Source organism: Panicum hallii, chromosome 7 (genome assembly GCF_002211085.1).
Source record: "Panicum hallii strain FIL2 chromosome 7, PHallii_v3.1, whole genome shotgun sequence".
NCBI lineage: Eukaryota > Viridiplantae > Streptophyta > Magnoliopsida > Poales > Poaceae > Panicum > Panicum hallii.
Genome location: NC_038048.1, coordinates 36,057,349 through 36,075,720, shown reverse-complemented (window position 1 = coordinate 36,075,720; position 18,372 = coordinate 36,057,349). Strand labels below are relative to the sequence as shown.

Genomic DNA, 18,372 nt, shown 5'->3' with positions numbered 1-18,372 from the left:
GTGGGATGTTTTCATTGGAGTTTTGAAAATTCAAATATATTTTTCTATCATTCATGCATTCGTTTTATGAATTGATTGAAGCAAGATGATGCTCATAATTAAATCAAAGTTAAGACCCAACATGCATTTTTTTACTTTTTAAATCAATGATTTGAAACAACTAGTTCTTGTAAAATTTTAAACCATGTGTTTTATAATGTCGACCTAGCTTTCGTAAATGTTGATAGGTGTAAGGCTAATTAAATTTTAAATTGTATCATTTCAGCATTGGATTTTTAATGTCAGCATTTTGGCACTACACTTTTAACATTTTAAACAATGATGAACATGAGTTACACTTGTATAAATATCTTTCATAAAATTTTGAATTTTTTTGATAGGTACATATTTTGAAATAATAAATTCCTGAAAGTATTAAAAAAAGTTGTCCAGATGGAATAAAATGGAAGAAAGTAAGCTAAACTGGGCCTTCTGCTCCTACTGTCTGGGCCTTCTGCTCCTGCTGCTGTCTCTCGGCGTGGGCTTGTTCGACGTGGGGAAGAAAAAACATCCGGCTGTCTGTTCCCCCACGCCTCAGTGTTAGGTAGTGCTTGGATCCAACCAGGAAAAGAGTAAAAGGGCAAAACTTTTGCCATTTGGATCCAAACACCTCTAATGGCAAAACTTTTACCACTTTTGGCAAATGGTAAAAATTTTGCCCTTTTGCTCTTTTGCTGGTTGGATCCAAACACTACCATAGTACATTTTTTTCCTTTGCTCTTTGTTTTCTTGTGTCGCTGTATTCCACAAGACAGACGCGGTGGGTGGCGGGCGGCGGAGGTCGGGCGGCGGGGGCGGAGGCCGAGGCGCGGGGTCGGACGGCGGGGGCGGAGGCCGAGGCGCGGGGTCGGGCGGCGGGGTCGGGATGCGGGATCGGGCGCTTGCTGTTTTCTTTTGCTATTTTGCTATCTGTTGTTGCTCTTTCCTTTTTGCCGTATGGTATTTGGGTCCAAATGGAAAAAAAGAGCAATTTTTTTACTAGGATCCGAACAGGCCCTTATTATTTCCTAGAAGCCGACGACAGGGCGAGGGGAGCCGCTCTTTGCCAGATCTTCCTCGGGTGTTTCGCCGGCCGACAAGGGTATGTCCGCCCATTCTCTTCCCTTCCTTTCCTGCTGTGCGAAATCGAACACCTGAACCCCTAACGTAGCTATTTGTATTCGGGATCTGACCAGGGTTTCGTATTGTACCTACTAACTTCGATTTTTCGGCCGCCAAGGGTTTTGTACTGTACCTACTAACTTCGATTTTTCTTGTGCAAAAAGTATTGGCTCCGCCCCTGCCTGCTTGGATGCATATTCTGTGAATGGGGTGTGTGCGACATGATCTTTTGTTTCCTGCAAGCAATCGAATCCCGATCATCCTTGCCGGGATGGATAATCCAAATCCATCGAGTTTTATTGCAAATTCGCTTGCTGTGTGATTATGTGAAGGGCTAGTAATTACTTAATTTTCCAAATATTGAGGGTTCAGCTAAGCTCCCATTCCTGCAGTAACATGGTCAGCGATCATGCAGGCTCACCCTTAGCAATCCCTGGAGATGCATCCTCCGCTAACCTTGCACAGGCATCCTATGTGTGCTGAGGTACCTCTCTGCTTATATCTGGCTCTGTTTAAAGCTCTGGCATGTGAACTGTACAATTTGTGCATTCTTTCATGAAGCTAATGTCCATTTGTCACCCAGATCATTGAAGCATTCCAGAAGTGCCAGATGGATCATCCTTTCAAGAAATTCTTTGGCGAATGCACAGATCTTAAGATTAAGCTAGACCAGTGCTTCCGGCAGGAGGTGCTTAATTATTTTTCTCTTTTCCCTGCATTGGAATTTATACTAACATTTATTTGTCTGTTCCAATGTGAGAACCTATGATGCTAGTTCTTCGCTTCCCTAAATGCTGTTTTGTTCTTTGTGAAATTCAGAAAGCTTTGAAGAGGAAGGCAAACTTTGAGGAGAGCAAGAAATTTAAAGAACAGCTTCAGGCGTATAAAAGGGAAATGGCTGAGGAAAACAAGGAATCATAACTTGGAATATAGGGCGGGGATCTGCATTTGAATGTTCTTTTTATCACAATTCAACAGCCTCAGCTGTATACTTAACAAATTTTTAATGTTTTAAAAAGCTATTACTAGTGATGAACTTGGAGTTCCAAACTCTTTCCTTGGTCATGCTACTGATGTTTGGTCAAATCTCAAGGAAGGAAACAACCTTTTACATTTAATCCGTGACACAAGAAGCTCTATATAGCAGAGTGGCAGAAGATAGGTAACTAAATTTTCACCATGTTGTTCTGAAATAACTTAGCTTTGAATTAAACCAGATCCTTGCCTTCTTATATGTTCACTCCAAGAAACATTCTATAATATGACTTTCAAGATAATTATGAGCTGAATTGGAATTTTGCTTGAATACCAGTGGTAACTATTTTGTTCTCTGGAATCCTACCAGCTATTGACATACTGACATGGTTACGGCTCATGGTTCATTGCCTGGTCAGGGACTTGGCATTTAGTCATTAGATTTTCACATTTTCAGTATTTTTTATCATATTTCTTTAAGATTCTTTATGTTTGTTTCAAAGCCATCTAAGGTTTGTTAGCCTTTTTTTCTTTTCTTTTGACTTTTGTTGATGTGCCATCATCCTTACCAGCACCATTTAATAAAGATGAGGACGACCATGATACTTAAAGAGAGAAATCAGGACAACTATGTAATGATGAGTGATGTGCTAAACCTTTCATTTTGGGTACTTGTATATAAAAGATACAACCTTGGAGAATAGCAAGGTGCTGGGCATTGTATTGCAAGACAATTAGACAATCAAGTTCCTTTCAGAGAGGAGCAGCAATAGGCTAATAGCAAAGGGTCAAGGGAGGGAGAGAAAGATGAATCCCGCTGTTGAGTTAAAATGGAAATTTTCATGTTTTCTCACAGGTTAATTGTCATGATCAACCTCTCTGGCTTTAGAATTTCAGTAAACATGGATGATTTCATTTGCAAGGTTGTACATTTCTCTGCTGTTTTTTTAACCTTTACTGTGTCAATATTGTTTTGTTGACCTGCAAATTTATCACAAATGTTCATGTAATGATTTGAAGTTTTCATATTCTGCTTACTAAATTGAAATTATATACCTCAAGCTACTGTCAATTGTACTGTGATGCCCTGGAGATGCTGGCTTGTTATATTTCTTTTCCCATCTATACTCTTGGAACTTTTCATGCATCAGTTGCATGTTGTTGACCTGCAAATTCATCTCAAGAAGTTTTGGTTTTTTTCTTGTTGTTAAATAAATAGAACTTTGTACCTCAACATGTTTTCAGTTGCGCAGCAATTCACTGGAAAAAATGCATGAAATGGTAATCATGCTTCATATTTGCATATCTTGTATGAACTGGTGTATCTGTATCATGATTAGTTTTCTGCTCTGTTTCCTTTCACATTCAGTTCGATGCTGTTTGGTTCTCATTACATATATTTCTTTTTCCTTAAGTGCAACCATTTTTAGAACATTACAAGCATGATCACTAAAACATTGATTATGTAAAATAAAATGATATCATGTACTCATAGCTTGATTTGACATTCAACTTATAATCTCAATGTTTGGTTTGCTCAAAATATATTCAGAACTTCTGGTGACTAAATGTTAGGTAGAACATAAACTTTTGTGAGGTCAACTTATTGTATTGCATTTTGCATTTCAAATTGGTAACTTGCATACTGTAGAACAACCTGGTAGGCTAAGTTCTTTACTTAGCGCATGCTGATCAAGATAGAGATCATAATGCAATCTTGAACAGCTAGGAAATGGCTGAATGGTGAGACATGATTACAGAAGCCACAGGTCTATTGTCTGAATCTTAAGGCATAAGTGCAACTCGAAACAAGTAGGCCTGGGAGCTAGTTGAGGATGTTGTGTTTGTGAACGGTGGGGATTGGGATATTCTTCCCACCAGATTTGGCATCTCGGAAGAGCATCTGCCATTGCTAAGATTTGCTAATATATTCCTAAGTTTATAAAGAAAGAGTACTTGATCAACTTATATTTCATCAGAGAGTTATTAAAACCATCTGAGCTTCCTGTGCCTCTCTTTTTTCCCCTCTCTCTCTTGACTTGTTTAGAACAAAAAAAAGAACATATGAGTATCTTTTTCCAAGTAGAATGGGGGCTCCAACCTATGACAGTATGACCTCAACCACCGTTCTTGTCCAGTTGTGCTTTAGAATTAATAACCTGGAAACTTGTTTATATTCAACCTACCCACCTACCTTTCCCCACCAGCAACCTTTTAGATGACAAGGATGAGTTGGGCATTCCCATCAAATCACTGCGAAGTGCCATCATATCAGGAAATGTTGTGATAAACACTAAAAGCAGCCACTCCCGGTTCCTCTTGGAGAGTGGTAGCAGAGGTACAAGGAGAGCAATCATGGAGTCTATAGCTCTTCTGAGTCCTTGTGAAATAGGAAGGTTCAGGTTTTCACACAGGTTAGTTGGAAGAGCTATTCTACTAGAGTTTCAGTAGACTTGGATGACTTTGTATGTCAATTTCTTTTCTTTCTTCTATCTTGAGAATTTCTTCTGTATCAGTGTTATTGACCTGCAAATTCCTCAGTTCTGCTATGGAGATAGGTTTTCTTCAGTTTATGAAATAGTTTCTTTCAACCTACTTGTCACTTGCACTGGAATCCACTGGGAGAAATACATATATATGATGTATGCCTGTACAGGCTTTTCTTGTATGAATGGAATATTTGTTCTGAATCATAATTATTCTTCCTTTCTTCTGCTTGTTCCCTGACTTTGAGGTAACAATGTTTTGTCTCATGGAGTCATGGTAAATTTTGTGGAACTATGATGATATTGCTCAAATGGTACAAAGATTGATCTTAATGTGGGAATTTTAAAATGATTGAACTTACATACATAATGTTTTGGAATGGACAATAAATGTAGAACTTGTGTTAACTAAATGCTGGTGTGAAATCTTGTTTTTTCTGAGCAATAATTCACTCTATATCAAGTATAAGCAACCATGTTCTCAACACACTGATCCTTCAGGATTAGAAAACTCTGAGGAGCCTTATACCTGAAATATCATGCCACATATCTCTGTCATCTTCTTTATGTTTCACTTTCTTCAATATTGACACAGAATTGTGCTGGCACCTTTAACAAGAAGCAGATCATATGGCAATCTTCCACAATCACATGCCATACTGTACTACTCACAGAGGGCTACAGAGGGTGGTCTTCTGATTGCTGAAGCAACAGGGGTGCCATCTGATGCTCAAGGGATGAGTTTAATTCCGCACACCCCAGGGATATGGACCAAGGAACAAGTTGAGGCCTGGAAGCCTGTTGTGGATGCGGTGCATGCTAAGGGTGGAATATTCTTCTGCCAGATTTGGCATGCAGGAAGAGTATCTGATATGGGTATATGTTTCTTACATGATTCCTTGCATTTGTTTATCCTAACCACCATAATGAATGTAATGGCGTTTAGAGAATGCTGTGCTCTTGTCACCCTTGACACTACCCTGCACCTGCTACATTTGCTTCAAACTTAATTTGAGTATATGTGGTTCCATCATAGCTTTTTTATAGGACATTTTGCATCTTCTGCTGCAAGGAATGTTCTTTTCAAGTTTGGTGCAAGCACAGGAGCTTCACCAACTCTCTTCCTGTTCCAAAGCTGAACTGGAAAAAAGAATATTTCATTAACGACTCTACTCTAGTCATTTGGCTAAATAAGTTCTGAATATTTGGAACCAACAACTCTTGATAGGTGGTTATCCAATTATCTTTGTATTGCCATTTGCCAGAGAAAGAGCCCATCTCAAGCACAGATAAGCCAGTGGAAAAGAATGAAGATGACCACGTGGACTGTCCCATCCCAAGATGCTTAGCTGTAGAAGAGATCCCCAATGTAGTCAATCACTTCAGAGTTGCTGCAAGAAATGCTCTGGATGCTGGTAAGTTGATCATCAACTAAAGAGAAAAATATATGCAAGTAAATAATAAAAGAAGACCAACTATTACTGTGTTCAGTTGTTCACAATATCATCGTGGTCAAAAACATAACTGGCTTCTGCAGAAAATAAGGTGATTCAATTTGTAGTTGATCTCTCTAGATAGTTTCTTGATTTGCTCGCTCATAAACATTAGATATTATTTGACTGTGCTGTACCCTCTGAAACATGTACAAGGACCTGACATGATCAACATGATAACCTGTATGTATCAAATGCAGGTTTTGACGGGGTTGAAATCCATGGTGCCCATGGCTTCCTTCTTGAGCAATTCATGAAAGATAGTGTCAATGATCATACTGACAAGTATGGAGGCAGCCTACAGAAACCGCTGTTGGTTTGCCCTTGAGGTAGTTGAAGCCGTGGTGGCTGAGGTTGGGTCTGACCATGTAGGGATCCGCCTCTCTCCTTATGCCAACTACCTTGGCTGCAATGACTCGAACCCAGATACATTGGGTGTCTACATGGCTCAGGAACTGAACAAACACAGCATCATGTACTGCAGCGCAGTGGAACCTGAGATGGTCACGGTGGATGGCAAGATGCAAATTCCACACAGGCTGCACGAAATGAGGAAGGCCTTCAATGGAACATTCATGGTTGGTGGAGGGTATGACACGGTGGAGGGAAACAGAGTTGTGGCTGATGGATATGCTGACATGGTTGTATATGGTCGCCTGTTCTTGGCGAATCCTGACCTGCCGAGGCGATTCCATCTGGATGCTCCTCTGAATAACTACGACCGATCAACATTCTATACCAATGATCCTGTTGTCGGCTACACGGATTTCCCGTTCCTTGATGACTGAGCCAGTGAGCTCCACATGCGGGGAGAATGGTATTTAGCAGAACAGAGGCAACTAGGGGAGAGCTGAATTGCCTTTGTGCAACTTTTGCCCCGGAATCGGAGCAGGCTTGATACATCACTGGAAAGCAACAATTGGATGATTTTCATTTCGTGAGGTTGTTCTTTAACATTTCTGGATTAAATGATGAAAAGTTGCAGATTTGAACAAATTTTAGGTATTTCAACATATGAATTGATGATTTGGTCACATCTGTATTGAATGGTAATATAGTGCAGAAGGTGCAAACGGTTCTGTGTATTATTGCACCTTGTAGGATTGAGACTTGAAAAATCTCATATTACATCAAACCAAAAGAACACATTGAGTTGGTGGCTTTTGGATTATAAGTGATGCGAAATTAAACTCATCTACATCACACTTATGTCCAGCTTCTGATTGTAATAGTTTCTGCCATCATATATCTGTCACCTATATTGTCATGGCTTCGGTGTGAGCTTTGCTTCTTTTTTTGAAAGACCCGGAACATTCAAGCTTATATTAATAAGAGAATAGACTTTTACATGCACAAACCTGCGCACAATCACTTAATCGAGCAGCAGGCAAAAAAAAAGTATATAAAAAGAAACTCTTCCTGGCTGTGTTTGTAAGCACAGGAAGTTTATGCATGCACGGTGAGCTGGCACCTTTGTTCAGCAGTTGGACCTGTCACTGGTTGGGTCCAATCACTATAGTGCTGCCTAAACACGGATCAAGTCATAAAGTACTGGAACTCTTGTAGTGGAGTGGAGACCACCTGTTTAAAAATAGAGGGAATCATCTCAAAAATAAAAATAAATAGAGGGAATCTGATCGGACTCTATGGCCTCATCAAATACACTTGGGGGCGCCCCCCAGCTCGACCTCATCTTTTTTTTTCAGAGATTACAACTCTCCACGAAGAGCTCGAGCTAGAGAAAAGTAACGAGAGAAGAAGATGAGCAAGACCTCTGATAGTACAATTCCGCTGCTCACCCCGTACAATATGGGGAAATTTGATCTTTCACACAGGTCTCCCCTTCCTCCCCTTCTCTATCTTCTCAAACCCCAAATCCCAATTGCTCTGGAATGATCAGCTTTATCGAAAACAATTTTCGTCAGAAATTATTTTGCATTGATGCTAAACAATTGATGAAAGAGTCACTGATTAGCTTACTGTATGTAAAGCAAATGTAACTCGATCTAACACTATCTTTGCTTTTTTCCAAGTAGCACATTCTAGTAAAGGCCACAAAACAAAGAACTGTAAAAGATAATATACATGCTCTTTGTTTTCAAATGATATTGGCTGATCAACTTTCCATGACTGATTTTAATAGTAGTGACTCTCAAATAAATTTCATCAAGAACAACAGATGATGTGCAGCTGCAATTATGCCTGATTGGAGAGAAATGCCATCACACTAGTTTTGCATAATTGTCCATTTGCATCTGACAGCACTTGTTCTACTGTTTAGGGTAGTTCATGCACCATTGACAAGGCAGAAATCCTTCGGTGGTATTGCCCAGCCGCACGCCATAATGTATTATGAACAGAGAACAACCAAAGGAGGCCTTTTGATTGCTGAAGCTACTGCAGTTTCAGATACAGCTCCAGGGTGTGTGCGTGGTATCCTTTTTGGCTTCCTGCAACCAAAATACACAATGTGACGATGTTTCCCGTATGCATTGCAAGGTACAACAATGTTCCTGGTATTTGGACAAAGGAACAGGTGGAAGCATGGAAACCAATTGTAGATGCAGTTCATGCGAAAGGAGGCATATTTTTCTGCCAGATTTGGCATGCAGGAAGAGTCTCTAGTTGCAGTATGTTCTCGATCTCAAATATAAAGTTGTTCTTAAGACAAATGTGTACTGGTAACACAGTTGTGTCAGTATGAAAACCCCAAATTGGCATCAGTGCCATCTTTTGCATGAACAGTGGAACTCTTTACAAACAATTGGAATTTACTCAGATAAGAATGCTATATATGTTGCATCCAAATCTGTAAAAGTTCAGTCCTATTTTAAATTGTACAGCAGTTTTTTTGAAAAAAATCAATACATAGTAATAAAATGTATGTTTAATTCCCTGGTGCAGGTTTTCAACCTAATGGGCAAGCACCAATATCAAGCACCGATAAGATACTAAAACCTCAAGTGAGATCTAATGGCATAGATATTGCAACTTTCTCAACTCCCAGGCGATTAGAGACTCATGAGATCCCTTCAGTTATCAATGATTTCAAGGTTGCAGCTAGAAATGCAGTTGAAGCTGGTAAGTGCCTGTCCACCACATTAAGTGTTAGAATTGCGAAGGAACAGGAGTGCAAAATAAGTTTTTGCTTTTTGTATCACATGAGTTTATTCATGCTTGTAAATCAGGATCAGAAGAAATCTATAGAAATTTTTGATGTTGTACAGACACCTAAGTGAGCTATTCTATAGAAAAACATCAATTCCTGATTTACTGAGGAAAAGGTCACTCTAACCTTAATTCTTTATATGGTGTGTAGGATTTGATGGTGTTGAAATCCATGGAGCTCATGCTTATTTGATTGACCAGTTTCTGAAAGACCAAGTCAATGATCGCACCGACAAGTATGGTGGAAGACTAGAGAACCATTGCCGATTTGCACTAGAAGTAGTCCAATCTGTAGCTAATGAAATTGGAGCTGATAAGGTTGGGGTAAGGCTCTCACCCTTTGCAAACTACAATGAGGCATCAGACTCAAATCCAGAAGCTCTAGGTCTGCACATGGCAAAGGCATTGAATAAATTTGGAATTCTCTATCTTCACGTGGTTGAGCCCCGGATGATCACAGTTGGTGAGAAAACTGAAACTCCACATAGTCTTCGCCCCATGAGGGATGCTTTTGAGGGAACATTCATCGCAGCTGGCGGTTATGATAGGGAGGATGGGAATGAAGCAATCTACACTGGCTATGCTGATTTAATTGCATATGGGCGTTGGTTTTTGTCCAACCCTGACCTTCCTCAAAGATTTGGATTAGATGCTCCTCTCAACAAGTACAACAGAAGTACTTTCTACACCCATGATCCAGTTATCGGATACACTGACTACCCATTTCTTCAGTAAGCAGGGGATAAACAAGCCAAGTGAGGAGGGAATTTCACTCTTCATAGTATCTAGTTGTATTAGCAACTTGAGAGTAATAAGTTCATTTGCTTCAATGACTTCTGTGAGGATCAATATGGACTTTATATTTCATAAAGACTGTGTGGGCTAATATCTTATTAAATGGTATGGCCGTTGCAATTTAGAGACACTGATGATCTGCAAACAATAAGAACCAAGAAAGGAAGTAAGAAGTTGATCAGAAACTATTAGCAACCCATGCTTGCTGCAAAAGCAATTTAAATCCGTCGTGTGCAACTGCTACGATTCTATGATCTTTTTTTTTCAGGATAAAGGCATTGACCCTGCATTATAAAGCAAAAGGATGCTAGGGATATGAGCCTTACTGGTTTACCGATACAAACTCCAAAAGGAAAACAATTCTAAACACAAAAGGACCAAACTCAAGCGTCCTGACGGTAGAGGACAGGCCATTAGGTAGAGATTACATATGCATAAAAGGTACACACCTAATGAAGTCTGCCTACTTCCCCTCTTTTGTTCCTAGTACAGTAGTATATGTGAAGGGGTCCTTACTTTCCTTCCTATGTTCATGTTGTGCAGTCTGTATCCCAAAATCTCTGTGTAGTAGGACTCTGCATACAAATAGGTCATCTTGGGAGAAAAGAAGAGAGGAAAGCAAATAAAAAAAACAAGAAGCATTCTATGGCTATGCAACTGAAACTTGAGCAGTGAATGGGAAAAAGGAGCATATGTATCATTGCATAAGAGAAATACATGTCTGATTTTTGCTAGAATAATGATTACTGCAATAGCGAATCATCGCAGCTTAGGGTGTGTTCGTTTCCGATTAGAGCCCTCTAAAAATTTTAGAGTGTTACCTCACTCTAAAGAATCGCAGTCTTATTAGAGGCCGAATTAGAGGGCTGTTCGGTGCCGGACCTCTAAAGTTTAGATGTTTCGGATTTTAGAGGGGTGAAACGAACACACCCTTATTCCAATATTTCATATCTCAGACTCGAAAAAGGTTACACTGTTGCGGGAATGTCCAAGTCCGAAGAATTCGTCATGTAACACATGATCTGAAACAAAGAATCATGCGCCCCTACATTGTTCTTGTTAATTGTTATTTGTTAAGCCAGGTCGTGGAACTATGGAAGGTACAGTGCTATCTAGAAGATTTTTGCAAGTAGCAACGGTGATTTGCGGCTTGAACGGAGAGCGATCCTGGGAGACCAAATTGGTGGCCTGCGCTTACGGGAGTTTGAGCTACTGCCCAATACCCGCCCTGTGCTTCGAACTAATCAATCTCTTTGCCTCTAGAAATCTCATAACTGGTTGGCCTGGCCATGAGGAGCAGTCAGGACTCAGGAGACATGTCGTACCTCGTACGAGAGCTCACCTCCGGATGGGCTCGCGGAGGACGGGGACGGAGCGGAGCAGGCGGGAAAATGAGGATCAACCATGTGGAAATCAACAATTTATTATCATGCTTTAGGCACCTATATTGCCTCTCAAGTGTTAACGGCCCGTAAAAAAGCATTGCAGTGGTGATCATCGTACCATATGGTAGTATGTTGTAGTTGTACGGTCCGGTTAGGATCTGGTCCAGAAAATTGTACAACCCCTATAAAAAAGTCAAACTTCATAAAATTTAATAAATAAGTAGTCTCGAAATGCTCTAAACGGGAAATAACTTAGTAAAAAAAACTATACCGACAAATTCGTGTTTCGTAAAACAATTCTATTATTGAACCAATTTTTTTTATTTTTCGTAAAGAAAAATTAGTGGTCTGCTAGTGAAACAATTCCATCATTCTTAGAGCAATTTTTCTTATTTAGGGACTCTTATTGTATTGAAAGTTTCGTTTCAAATTTTGTCTAGAATACTGTTTGGTAACGAAGCCCATGAGCCCGGAGGAAGTGATAAAGATTGTTATAAGAATAATCAAAGGTGTGACAAGGGCAGACACTTCACATGCGCATCGCATTGACTTGGTGGATCGCACGATCGAGTTGCAGCTTTGAGGTTGGCCGGCCGGTGATGTACCACGATCCATCGATGCGTGGTCGACCGTCGAGAGCTCGGCCGCTTCTTCGGCAGGCTGCCTGACCTTCATGGCTCGATGCAAGTGTCTGCGCCACAAGAGACCAAAAGGCCCCGCTCTGTACCTCCGTCCACGGGCTGGTAAAAAAAAAAACTCGACCCCTAGGTGACCTCCCCGAGGTTTAACACGAAACATAGAAATGTTCTTCTCTTCTGCAGGGTTGAGAAAAGACCATGAACTCCGACTAGAACGTGCCACTTATGGCGAGGACTCGCCTGCGGACGTGTATCACACTACAACCGTCACGGGACCATGCATTTCCTGTTTAACAGGACAGCGAGTGACTTTTTTTTTTTATTCCGCGAGAAGGGGGAGTCGAACTGACCTGCAGGATGCATAGCTGCCGCCCTACCACTGCGCTACGCGTTCTCCACGTGCCTGTACAATCCGCACATACAAAAAGGCAGGCTGTCGCCGACTTTGCATGTCCACTTTGTCCAAGAATTCGACTTGTTGATGATCAAGTGCGATCGAGAAGAAGAACAGGTTGATCATCGGAGCAGCAAGAAGATGGGTGACGACAATGGCGAAGCAGGCAAGGACGCCACGATCCCTGTCCTCACTCCCTACAATATGGGCCGCTGCCAGCTCTCCCACAGGTCCGTGAGCTCAACGCCATCCCAGATTCCCGGCACCGTTCAATGCAAACCGGCCGTTTGGTTCGACCTGCAGTATGCTGTGCTCGCAGGGTGGTCCTCGCTCCCCTGACACGGTGCCGGTCCTTCGGCTGCGTGCCGCAGCCGCACGCCGCCGTGTACTACGCCCAGCGCGCCACCAATGGCGGCCTCCTCATCGCCGAGGCCACCGGAGTCTCACGCTCCGCGCTTACCGAAATGCTTGCTTTTCCCCGAGATCAAGGACCGGAGCTCAGGTATCCAGACAGCCCTGGGATCTGGAACCGGGAGCATGTGGAGGCGTGGAAGCCGGTCGTCGACGCCGTGCACGCCAAGGGCGGAGTGTTCTTCTGCCAGCTATGGCACACCGGCAGAGCGTCCAAGTGCCGTATGCGATTTCCTCTCCAATCGTTTTGAGCTTTTCTATAGAAGTTTTTCACCGCCGCTCAAACACTGCATAATATGATGCTGACTGGTGGTTCTGTCTTTGTCCATCAGAGTTCCAGCCGAACGGGCAGGTGCCCGTCTCCAGCACCGACCGGCCCATCGCGCCTAGGCAAAGCGAGGACGGCCTTTCGGTGACAACCTACCCCGTGCCGAGGCGGCTGGACGCTGAAGAGATCCCTGCCGTCGTCGACGGCTTCAGGATCGCCGCCCGGAACGCCATTGAAGCCGGTGAGCAAATGACGGTCAATCTCCACAGTGATCACACTCATCATCAGTCCGTGAACGTACACTGATGACGGTTCTGAACTTCTGATGTATACTTGCAGGGTTCGACGGCGTGGAGATCCACGGGGCGCACGGCTACCTGATCGACCAGTTCCTCAAGGACGGCGTCAACGACCGCGCCGACGCGTATGGCGGCAGCCTGGCCAACCGCTGCCGCTTCGCGCTCGAGGTCGTGGCGGCCGTGGCGCGCGAGGTCGGCGCGGGCCGCGTCGGCGTCCGGCTCTCGCCCTACACCGAGTACATGGATGCGGCGGACTCGGACCCGGACGTGCTCGGCCTCCACATGGCGCGCGCGCTCGGCGACATGGGCGTGCTCTACCTCCACGCCGTGGAGCCGCGCATGCTGCGCCCCCTCGAGCGCGGGGAGACGAAGCACAGCCTTCGGCGGATGAGGGACGCGTTCCGCGGCACGTTCATCGTCGCCGGCGCGTACACGAGGGAGGACGGCAACCACGCCGTCGCCAACGAGTACGCCGACCTAGTGGCGTACGGGCGGCTGTTCCTGGCGAACCCAGACCTGCCTCGGCGGTTCGAGCTCGACGCGCCGCTCAACGGGTACGACCGGAAGACGTTCTACACGCCAGACCCGGTCATCGGGTACACGGACTACCCGTTCCTCGATGATCTCCCCAAGCGATGACCTGATTCATGACCTAGGTCTATATATCTATACCTATTTAGGTTTCCATTTAAAATTTTTATTTTTGACTGGTCCGCCTTGTATCATTAATAAGTGGGCTTTAATCCATCCCATATGCGAGTCGGATCAGTGCTCCTTCCACAATTCAATCACGTATATCCCAACACTAATTAAATTAGTGTATGTACAACTATATCAACTTTGTTCGTACAACATACAGACATATTTACTAGTGTAGCTATAAGTATCAATAAGAGTCTCACTTTATCTAAGAGGCTCAGTGAATACTGATTGACTGAACAATGTGTATAAACATCACTGGATCATCCTGAAATAGAAAAAAAAAGAAGATGGCAACGAGCCCACAACTATACTAGCGAAAGGTCTCATTAGGAGGTTGGTTGATGTACCAACACAACAGGTGCAAAAAATTTATTTAGCGCATGCATGCGCCTAAAGTTTGGTCCAAAACGACCTAGAAACAAAGGAAACCTCCGTGACAAATCGACTTCGAATCATGGTATCTATTTTTTAGTTACATAGTACAATTCAGACACTCACAACGTATGCACACTCACCACTATAAACGTATGTACGCAAACCCTACCCCTATGAGCATCTTTGAAGGTTGAGCCGGTAAATCCTTGAGATTGACGAAGTCACCACAAGCACCTTGATGTCGATAGGATGTCGCCTACCACTGAAAGTGCAACGCCGCTAAATCTTAAAAAATTCGCTCCCACAGAGAGTCAAACTTAGAACCTGAGATGCCAGTGAGACTTTTGTAACCACTGGACTAAATGCACTTTCGCCCTGACATCCATTTCTACTGTTGTAGTTTGGACGAGCTATGCGACAACCCAGCCAAGCTAAGGATGCAGGCTCAAATCCCTTACGGAAAAATAAAAAGTTTCACGAAAGAATCTCTAGCCTAATAGCCTAACAATGAGTACCTAAGTATCATCCAAGAGGCTTATAATGAGAGCAAATTAAAAGTAAATTTGGATTAAATAAAATTCATATAAAAAATAGGCAATGGCCTCCCATATTGTCTTCAGTCAAAAAAAATGTTTCTCGCAAATGATAAGTGAAATGCAAAAATGAAATAGAGAAACAAAATGTCACTGCCTCTGTATATCAATGTAAGACATATCAATACTAGGGAAAAGTAAAACTTTACAAATTTTGACCAACAATTAGTCAAATTATATGCATGCTTATCGTGCATTAAACAATAGATTAATATTCAAATTAAGTGGCTTCAAGATGAGATTAATTTTGTAGCCATTTAAATATATTGCTTGTTAGAGAAATCGAGAGTCAAAATACACTTTGAAATTAAAGAGTCCCCCCTACCAGAATGTGCCTTACATCAATGGACAAAGCTAGTAATGTTCAAGCGAACTTATTATTTTTCATTTTCAAACATATTTATTCATGGTTTGGTACGATCTTTTAATTTGATTAGCACTTTCCTTTTAATAACCTACTGGTGGAAAGATTTTTCTTGCATTCTAGGATATCTTTTTATTGGTTTGGATCAACATTTTTAGTGGCCTGCTGGCGGAACAATTTTTCTATATTTATGGAGAAATTTTTCTTAGTTTGGAATAATTTTATATTTGACATTTTTTTATTTTTGTATGACGAATTGTTAGTAATAGCTTGCCGTTGGCAACGAAGCCCACGGGTCCAGAGGAGGCGAGAAAAACAATCATGGAAGATGTGTGGAGAATCGTATGCTAGTTCAAAATTGGTCATATTTAAAGATGGGCCGAAGAGAGTAGTGGGTTTTGAGCCTGGTACGTGATGGGAAGCAGGCCAAGTTCGTGCCCGAATCTGTTGCAGCAAGGGTGCAAGACGAGGCGGCCTGATCGAGGAACAGAGGACAGGGACTAGAGCGGCCGCGTGCGCCATCTCTTCCACACAAGGACAGTCACTCGCATTGACTTGGAGCTTTGAAGTTGGCCGGACGGTGAAGTAGCTACCACGATCGGTCGATGCGTGGTCGTCCGTCGAGAGCTCGGCCGCTCCGGCACGCTGCCTGACTTCGCATGGCTGCAAGCACCTGCGCCACAAGAGGCCGAGAGGCCCCGCTTCGTCCACGTCGATCATCGGAGCAGCCAGTACACAGCCACATACAAAAAAGGCCTTGGCTGTCGCCTACTCTGCTTGTCCACTTTGTCCAAGAATTCGATCGGCCTGTTGATGATCTGATCGAGTGCGGTCGAGAAGAAGAACAGGTCGATCATCGGAGCATCAAGAAGATGGGTGACGACAATGGCGAAGCAGGCAAGGACGACACCACGATCCCTCTCCTCACTCCCTACAAGATGGGCCGCTTCCAGCTCTCCCACAGGTCGGTAACTTCCATAGTTCCATGGCATCCCAGATTCCCCGTATCATTCAAAGCTGTGCCTTCCTCGAACACCATCCTCCTATCCTCAGCTCAATGCAATGCAACATCCCGGCCGTTTGATTCGATCTGCACATGTCGTGCACGCAGGGTGGTTCTTGCTCCCCTGACACGGTGCCGGTCCTTCGGCTACGTGCCGCAGCCGCACGCCGCCGTGTACTACGCCCAGCGCGCCACCGAGGGCGGCCTCCTCATCGCCGAGGCCACCGGAGTCTCGCACTCCGCCCAGGGGTGAGCCGCCGCTCATTACCGACATGCTTCCTTTCCCCTGAGATCAAGGATTGGAGCGCTCTCAGAGATACAGATACTGTTCGTCTGTTCGCTCGCTCGTCAGGTACCCAGACAGCCCTGGCATCTGGACACGGGAGCAGGTGGAGGCCTGGAAGCCGGTCGTCGACGCCGTGCACGCCAAGGGCGGGGTGTTCTTCTGCCAGATATGGCACACCGGCAGAGCCTCCAACTACCGTATGCGATTTCCTCTCTGATTGGCGATGCATCTCTGCTTAGAACGCTGCCTGCTGCTGAGTGCGTGGTGGTTTTGTGTCCGTCAGAGTTCCAGCCGAACGGGCAGGCGCCCGTCTCCAGCACCGACAGGCCCATCGCGCCGACGAAAAGCGAGGACGGCCTGTCGGTGACAACCTACCCCGTGCCGAGGCGGCTGGCGGCTGAAGAGATCCCTGCTGTCGTCGAAGACTTCAGGATCGCCGCCCGGAACGCCATTGAAGCCGGTGAGCAAACGACGGTCAACTCCACAGTGATCACAGTCATCATCAGTCCGTGAACGTACACTGAAACGCGACGTCGTGACGGTTCTGAACTTCAGATGTGCGCTTGCAGGGTTCGACGGCGTGGAGATCCACGGGGCGCACGGCTACCTGATCGACCAGTTCCTCAAGGACGGCGTCAACGACCGCGCTGACGAGTACGGCGGCGGCCTGGCCAACCGCTGCCGCTTCGCGCTCGAGGTCGTGGCGGCCGTGGCGCGCGAGGTCGGCGCGGGCCGCGTTGGCGTCCGGCTCTCGCCCTACACCCAGCACATGGACGCGGCGGACTCGGACCCGGACGCGCTCGGCCTGCACATGGCGCGCGCGCTCGGCGGCATGGGCGTGCTCTACCTCCACGCCGTGGAGCCGCGCATGGTGCGGCCCCAGGAGCGAGGGGAGACGCGGCGCAGCCTGCGGCCGATGCGGAACGCGTTCCGCGGCACGTTCGTCGCCGCCGGCGCGTACACGAGGGAGGACGGCAGCCGCGCGGTCGCCGACGGGTACGCCGACCTGGTGGCGTACGGGCGGCTGTTCCTGGCGAACCCGGACCTGCCACGGCGGTTCGAGCTGGACGCGCCGCTCAACAAGTACGACAGGAAGACGTTCTACACGTCGGACCCCGTGATCGGGTATACGGACTACCCGTTCCTTGACGATCTTCCCAAGTGAAGTTGCAAATGAGTTGTGCTGTTGTCTGGTATACCGTTTTATAGGTCTACATGTTATATTATAATGATTTGGCAAGCAACATCTACAATAAGTCCATCGATTATGCGTATGCATGTGTAATGTGGCTTGCCAAAAAAAATATACCCATCCGAGTTATATCAGCATGAATGGAAGTATTTACAGCTAATCATAATTATACTAATAAGGGAGTGTCAAGAGAAGTCACCACGTTCACCAAGAGAGTCTGAAAATTCCCATGTTAATTTAAAAAAGAAGAGAAGAATTCGTACAGTTAAATTTTATGAAGATCTAACGGTCTAACTGACTCAAGAGTCCATATCAAATATGATTAATAAATAGCTATTTTCGAATTTAAAAAATTAAGTAAAATTAGGATATGACCAAAGAGACCATGGCGAATACGATTAATAA

The 18,372-nt window shown here is 44.3% G+C and overlaps 5 protein-coding genes across 6 annotated transcripts; all 5 read left to right on the top strand.

Moving 5' to 3' along the window:
• The first annotated feature begins 1,037 nt into the window (after positions 1–1,037).
• Positions 1,038–2,192, top strand: LOC112899766 (COX assembly mitochondrial protein 2 homolog). Of its 2 annotated transcripts, none has more exons than XM_025968366.1 (4): positions 1,038–1,120; positions 1,556–1,624; positions 1,724–1,828; positions 1,960–2,192. In XM_025968366.1, exons 2-4 carry the CDS (start codon positions 1,580–1,582, stop codon positions 2,059–2,061), a joined length of 252 nt encoding a protein of 83 aa, XP_025824151.1. In that variant the 5' UTR covers positions 1,038–1,120; positions 1,556–1,579; the 3' UTR covers positions 2,062–2,192. The 2 variants fall into 2 exon arrangements, with proteins under 2 accessions (XP_025824151.1, XP_025824152.1); XM_025968367.1 differs by having other exon boundaries at positions 1,061–1,120; positions 1,533–1,624.
• Positions 2,193–2,582: 390 nt separating this feature from the next.
• Positions 2,583–7,225, top strand: LOC112899764 (putative 12-oxophytodienoate reductase 13). The gene is given in 5 exon segments (XM_025968364.1): positions 2,583–4,529; positions 5,197–5,477; positions 5,867–6,016; positions 6,295–6,398; positions 6,400–7,225. Coding segments are annotated over 5 exon segments (1,077 nt in total). The 5' UTR covers positions 2,583–4,470; the 3' UTR covers positions 6,883–7,225.
• Positions 7,226–7,794: 569 nt separating this feature from the next.
• LOC112900092 (putative 12-oxophytodienoate reductase 11) lies at positions 7,795–10,139 on the top strand. Its single transcript, XM_025968826.1, has 5 exons — positions 7,795–7,929; positions 8,376–8,516; positions 8,594–8,724; positions 8,999–9,175; positions 9,414–10,139. The coding sequence occupies exons 1-5, from the start codon at positions 7,856–7,858 to the stop codon at positions 9,995–9,997; spliced, it is 1,107 nt and encodes a 368-aa protein (XP_025824611.1). The 5' UTR covers positions 7,795–7,855; the 3' UTR covers positions 9,998–10,139.
• Positions 10,140–12,615: 2,476 nt separating this feature from the next.
• LOC112900713 (putative 12-oxophytodienoate reductase 11) lies at positions 12,616–14,091 on the top strand. Its single transcript, XM_025969534.1, has 4 exons — positions 12,616–12,704; positions 12,794–13,107; positions 13,218–13,394; positions 13,493–14,091. The coding sequence occupies exons 1-4, from the start codon at positions 12,616–12,618 to the stop codon at positions 14,089–14,091; spliced, it is 1,179 nt and encodes a 392-aa protein (XP_025825319.1).
• Positions 14,092–16,247: 2,156 nt separating this feature from the next.
• LOC112901733 (putative 12-oxophytodienoate reductase 11) lies at positions 16,248–18,101 on the top strand. Its single transcript, XM_025970701.1, has 5 exons — positions 16,248–16,450; positions 16,598–16,738; positions 16,842–16,972; positions 17,059–17,235; positions 17,345–18,101. The coding sequence occupies exons 1-5, from the start codon at positions 16,359–16,361 to the stop codon at positions 17,938–17,940; spliced, it is 1,137 nt and encodes a 378-aa protein (XP_025826486.1). The 5' UTR covers positions 16,248–16,358; the 3' UTR covers positions 17,941–18,101.
• Positions 18,102–18,372: the final 271 nt, after the last annotated feature.

What these genes read in the sequence shown, in the direction of transcription:
- LOC112900713 (XM_025969534.1), top strand. Translation starts at nt 12,616, where the DNA reads ATGGGTGACGACAATGGCGAAGCAGGCAAGGACGCCACGATCCCTGTC. An exon ending in CGGCAGAGCGTCCAAGTGCC is followed by an intron (nt 13,108 to 13,217) that starts GTATGCGATTTC and finishes TTTGTCCATCAG; the next exon opens with AGTTCCAGCCGAACGGGCAG. An exon ending in CCGGAACGCCATTGAAGCCG is followed by an intron (nt 13,395 to 13,492) that starts GTGAGCAAATGA and finishes GTATACTTGCAG; the next exon opens with GGTTCGACGGCGTGGAGATC.
- LOC112899766 (XM_025968366.1), top strand. Translation starts at nt 1,580, where the DNA reads ATGCATCCTCCGCTAACCTTGCACAGGCATCCTATGTGTGCTGAG. An exon ending in GGCATCCTATGTGTGCTGAG is followed by an intron (nt 1,625 to 1,723) that starts GTACCTCTCTGC and finishes TTTGTCACCCAG; the next exon opens with ATCATTGAAGCATTCCAGAA. An exon ending in ACCAGTGCTTCCGGCAGGAG is followed by an intron (nt 1,829 to 1,959) that starts GTGCTTAATTAT and finishes TGTGAAATTCAG; the next exon opens with AAAGCTTTGAAGAGGAAGGC.
- LOC112901733 (XM_025970701.1), top strand. Translation starts at nt 16,359, where the DNA reads ATGGGTGACGACAATGGCGAAGCAGGCAAGGACGACACCACGATCCCT. An exon ending in CGGCAGAGCCTCCAACTACC is followed by an intron (nt 16,973 to 17,058) that starts GTATGCGATTTC and finishes TGTGTCCGTCAG; the next exon opens with AGTTCCAGCCGAACGGGCAG. An exon ending in CCGGAACGCCATTGAAGCCG is followed by an intron (nt 17,236 to 17,344) that starts GTGAGCAAACGA and finishes GTGCGCTTGCAG; the next exon opens with GGTTCGACGGCGTGGAGATC.
- LOC112900092 (XM_025968826.1), top strand. Translation starts at nt 7,856, where the DNA reads ATGAGCAAGACCTCTGATAGTACAATTCCGCTGCTCACCCCGTACAAT. An exon ending in AAATTTGATCTTTCACACAG is followed by an intron (nt 7,930 to 8,375) that starts GTCTCCCCTTCC and finishes TCTACTGTTTAG; the next exon opens with GGTAGTTCATGCACCATTGA. An exon ending in TAGAAATGCAGTTGAAGCTG is followed by an intron (nt 9,176 to 9,413) that starts GTAAGTGCCTGT and finishes TATGGTGTGTAG; the next exon opens with GATTTGATGGTGTTGAAATC.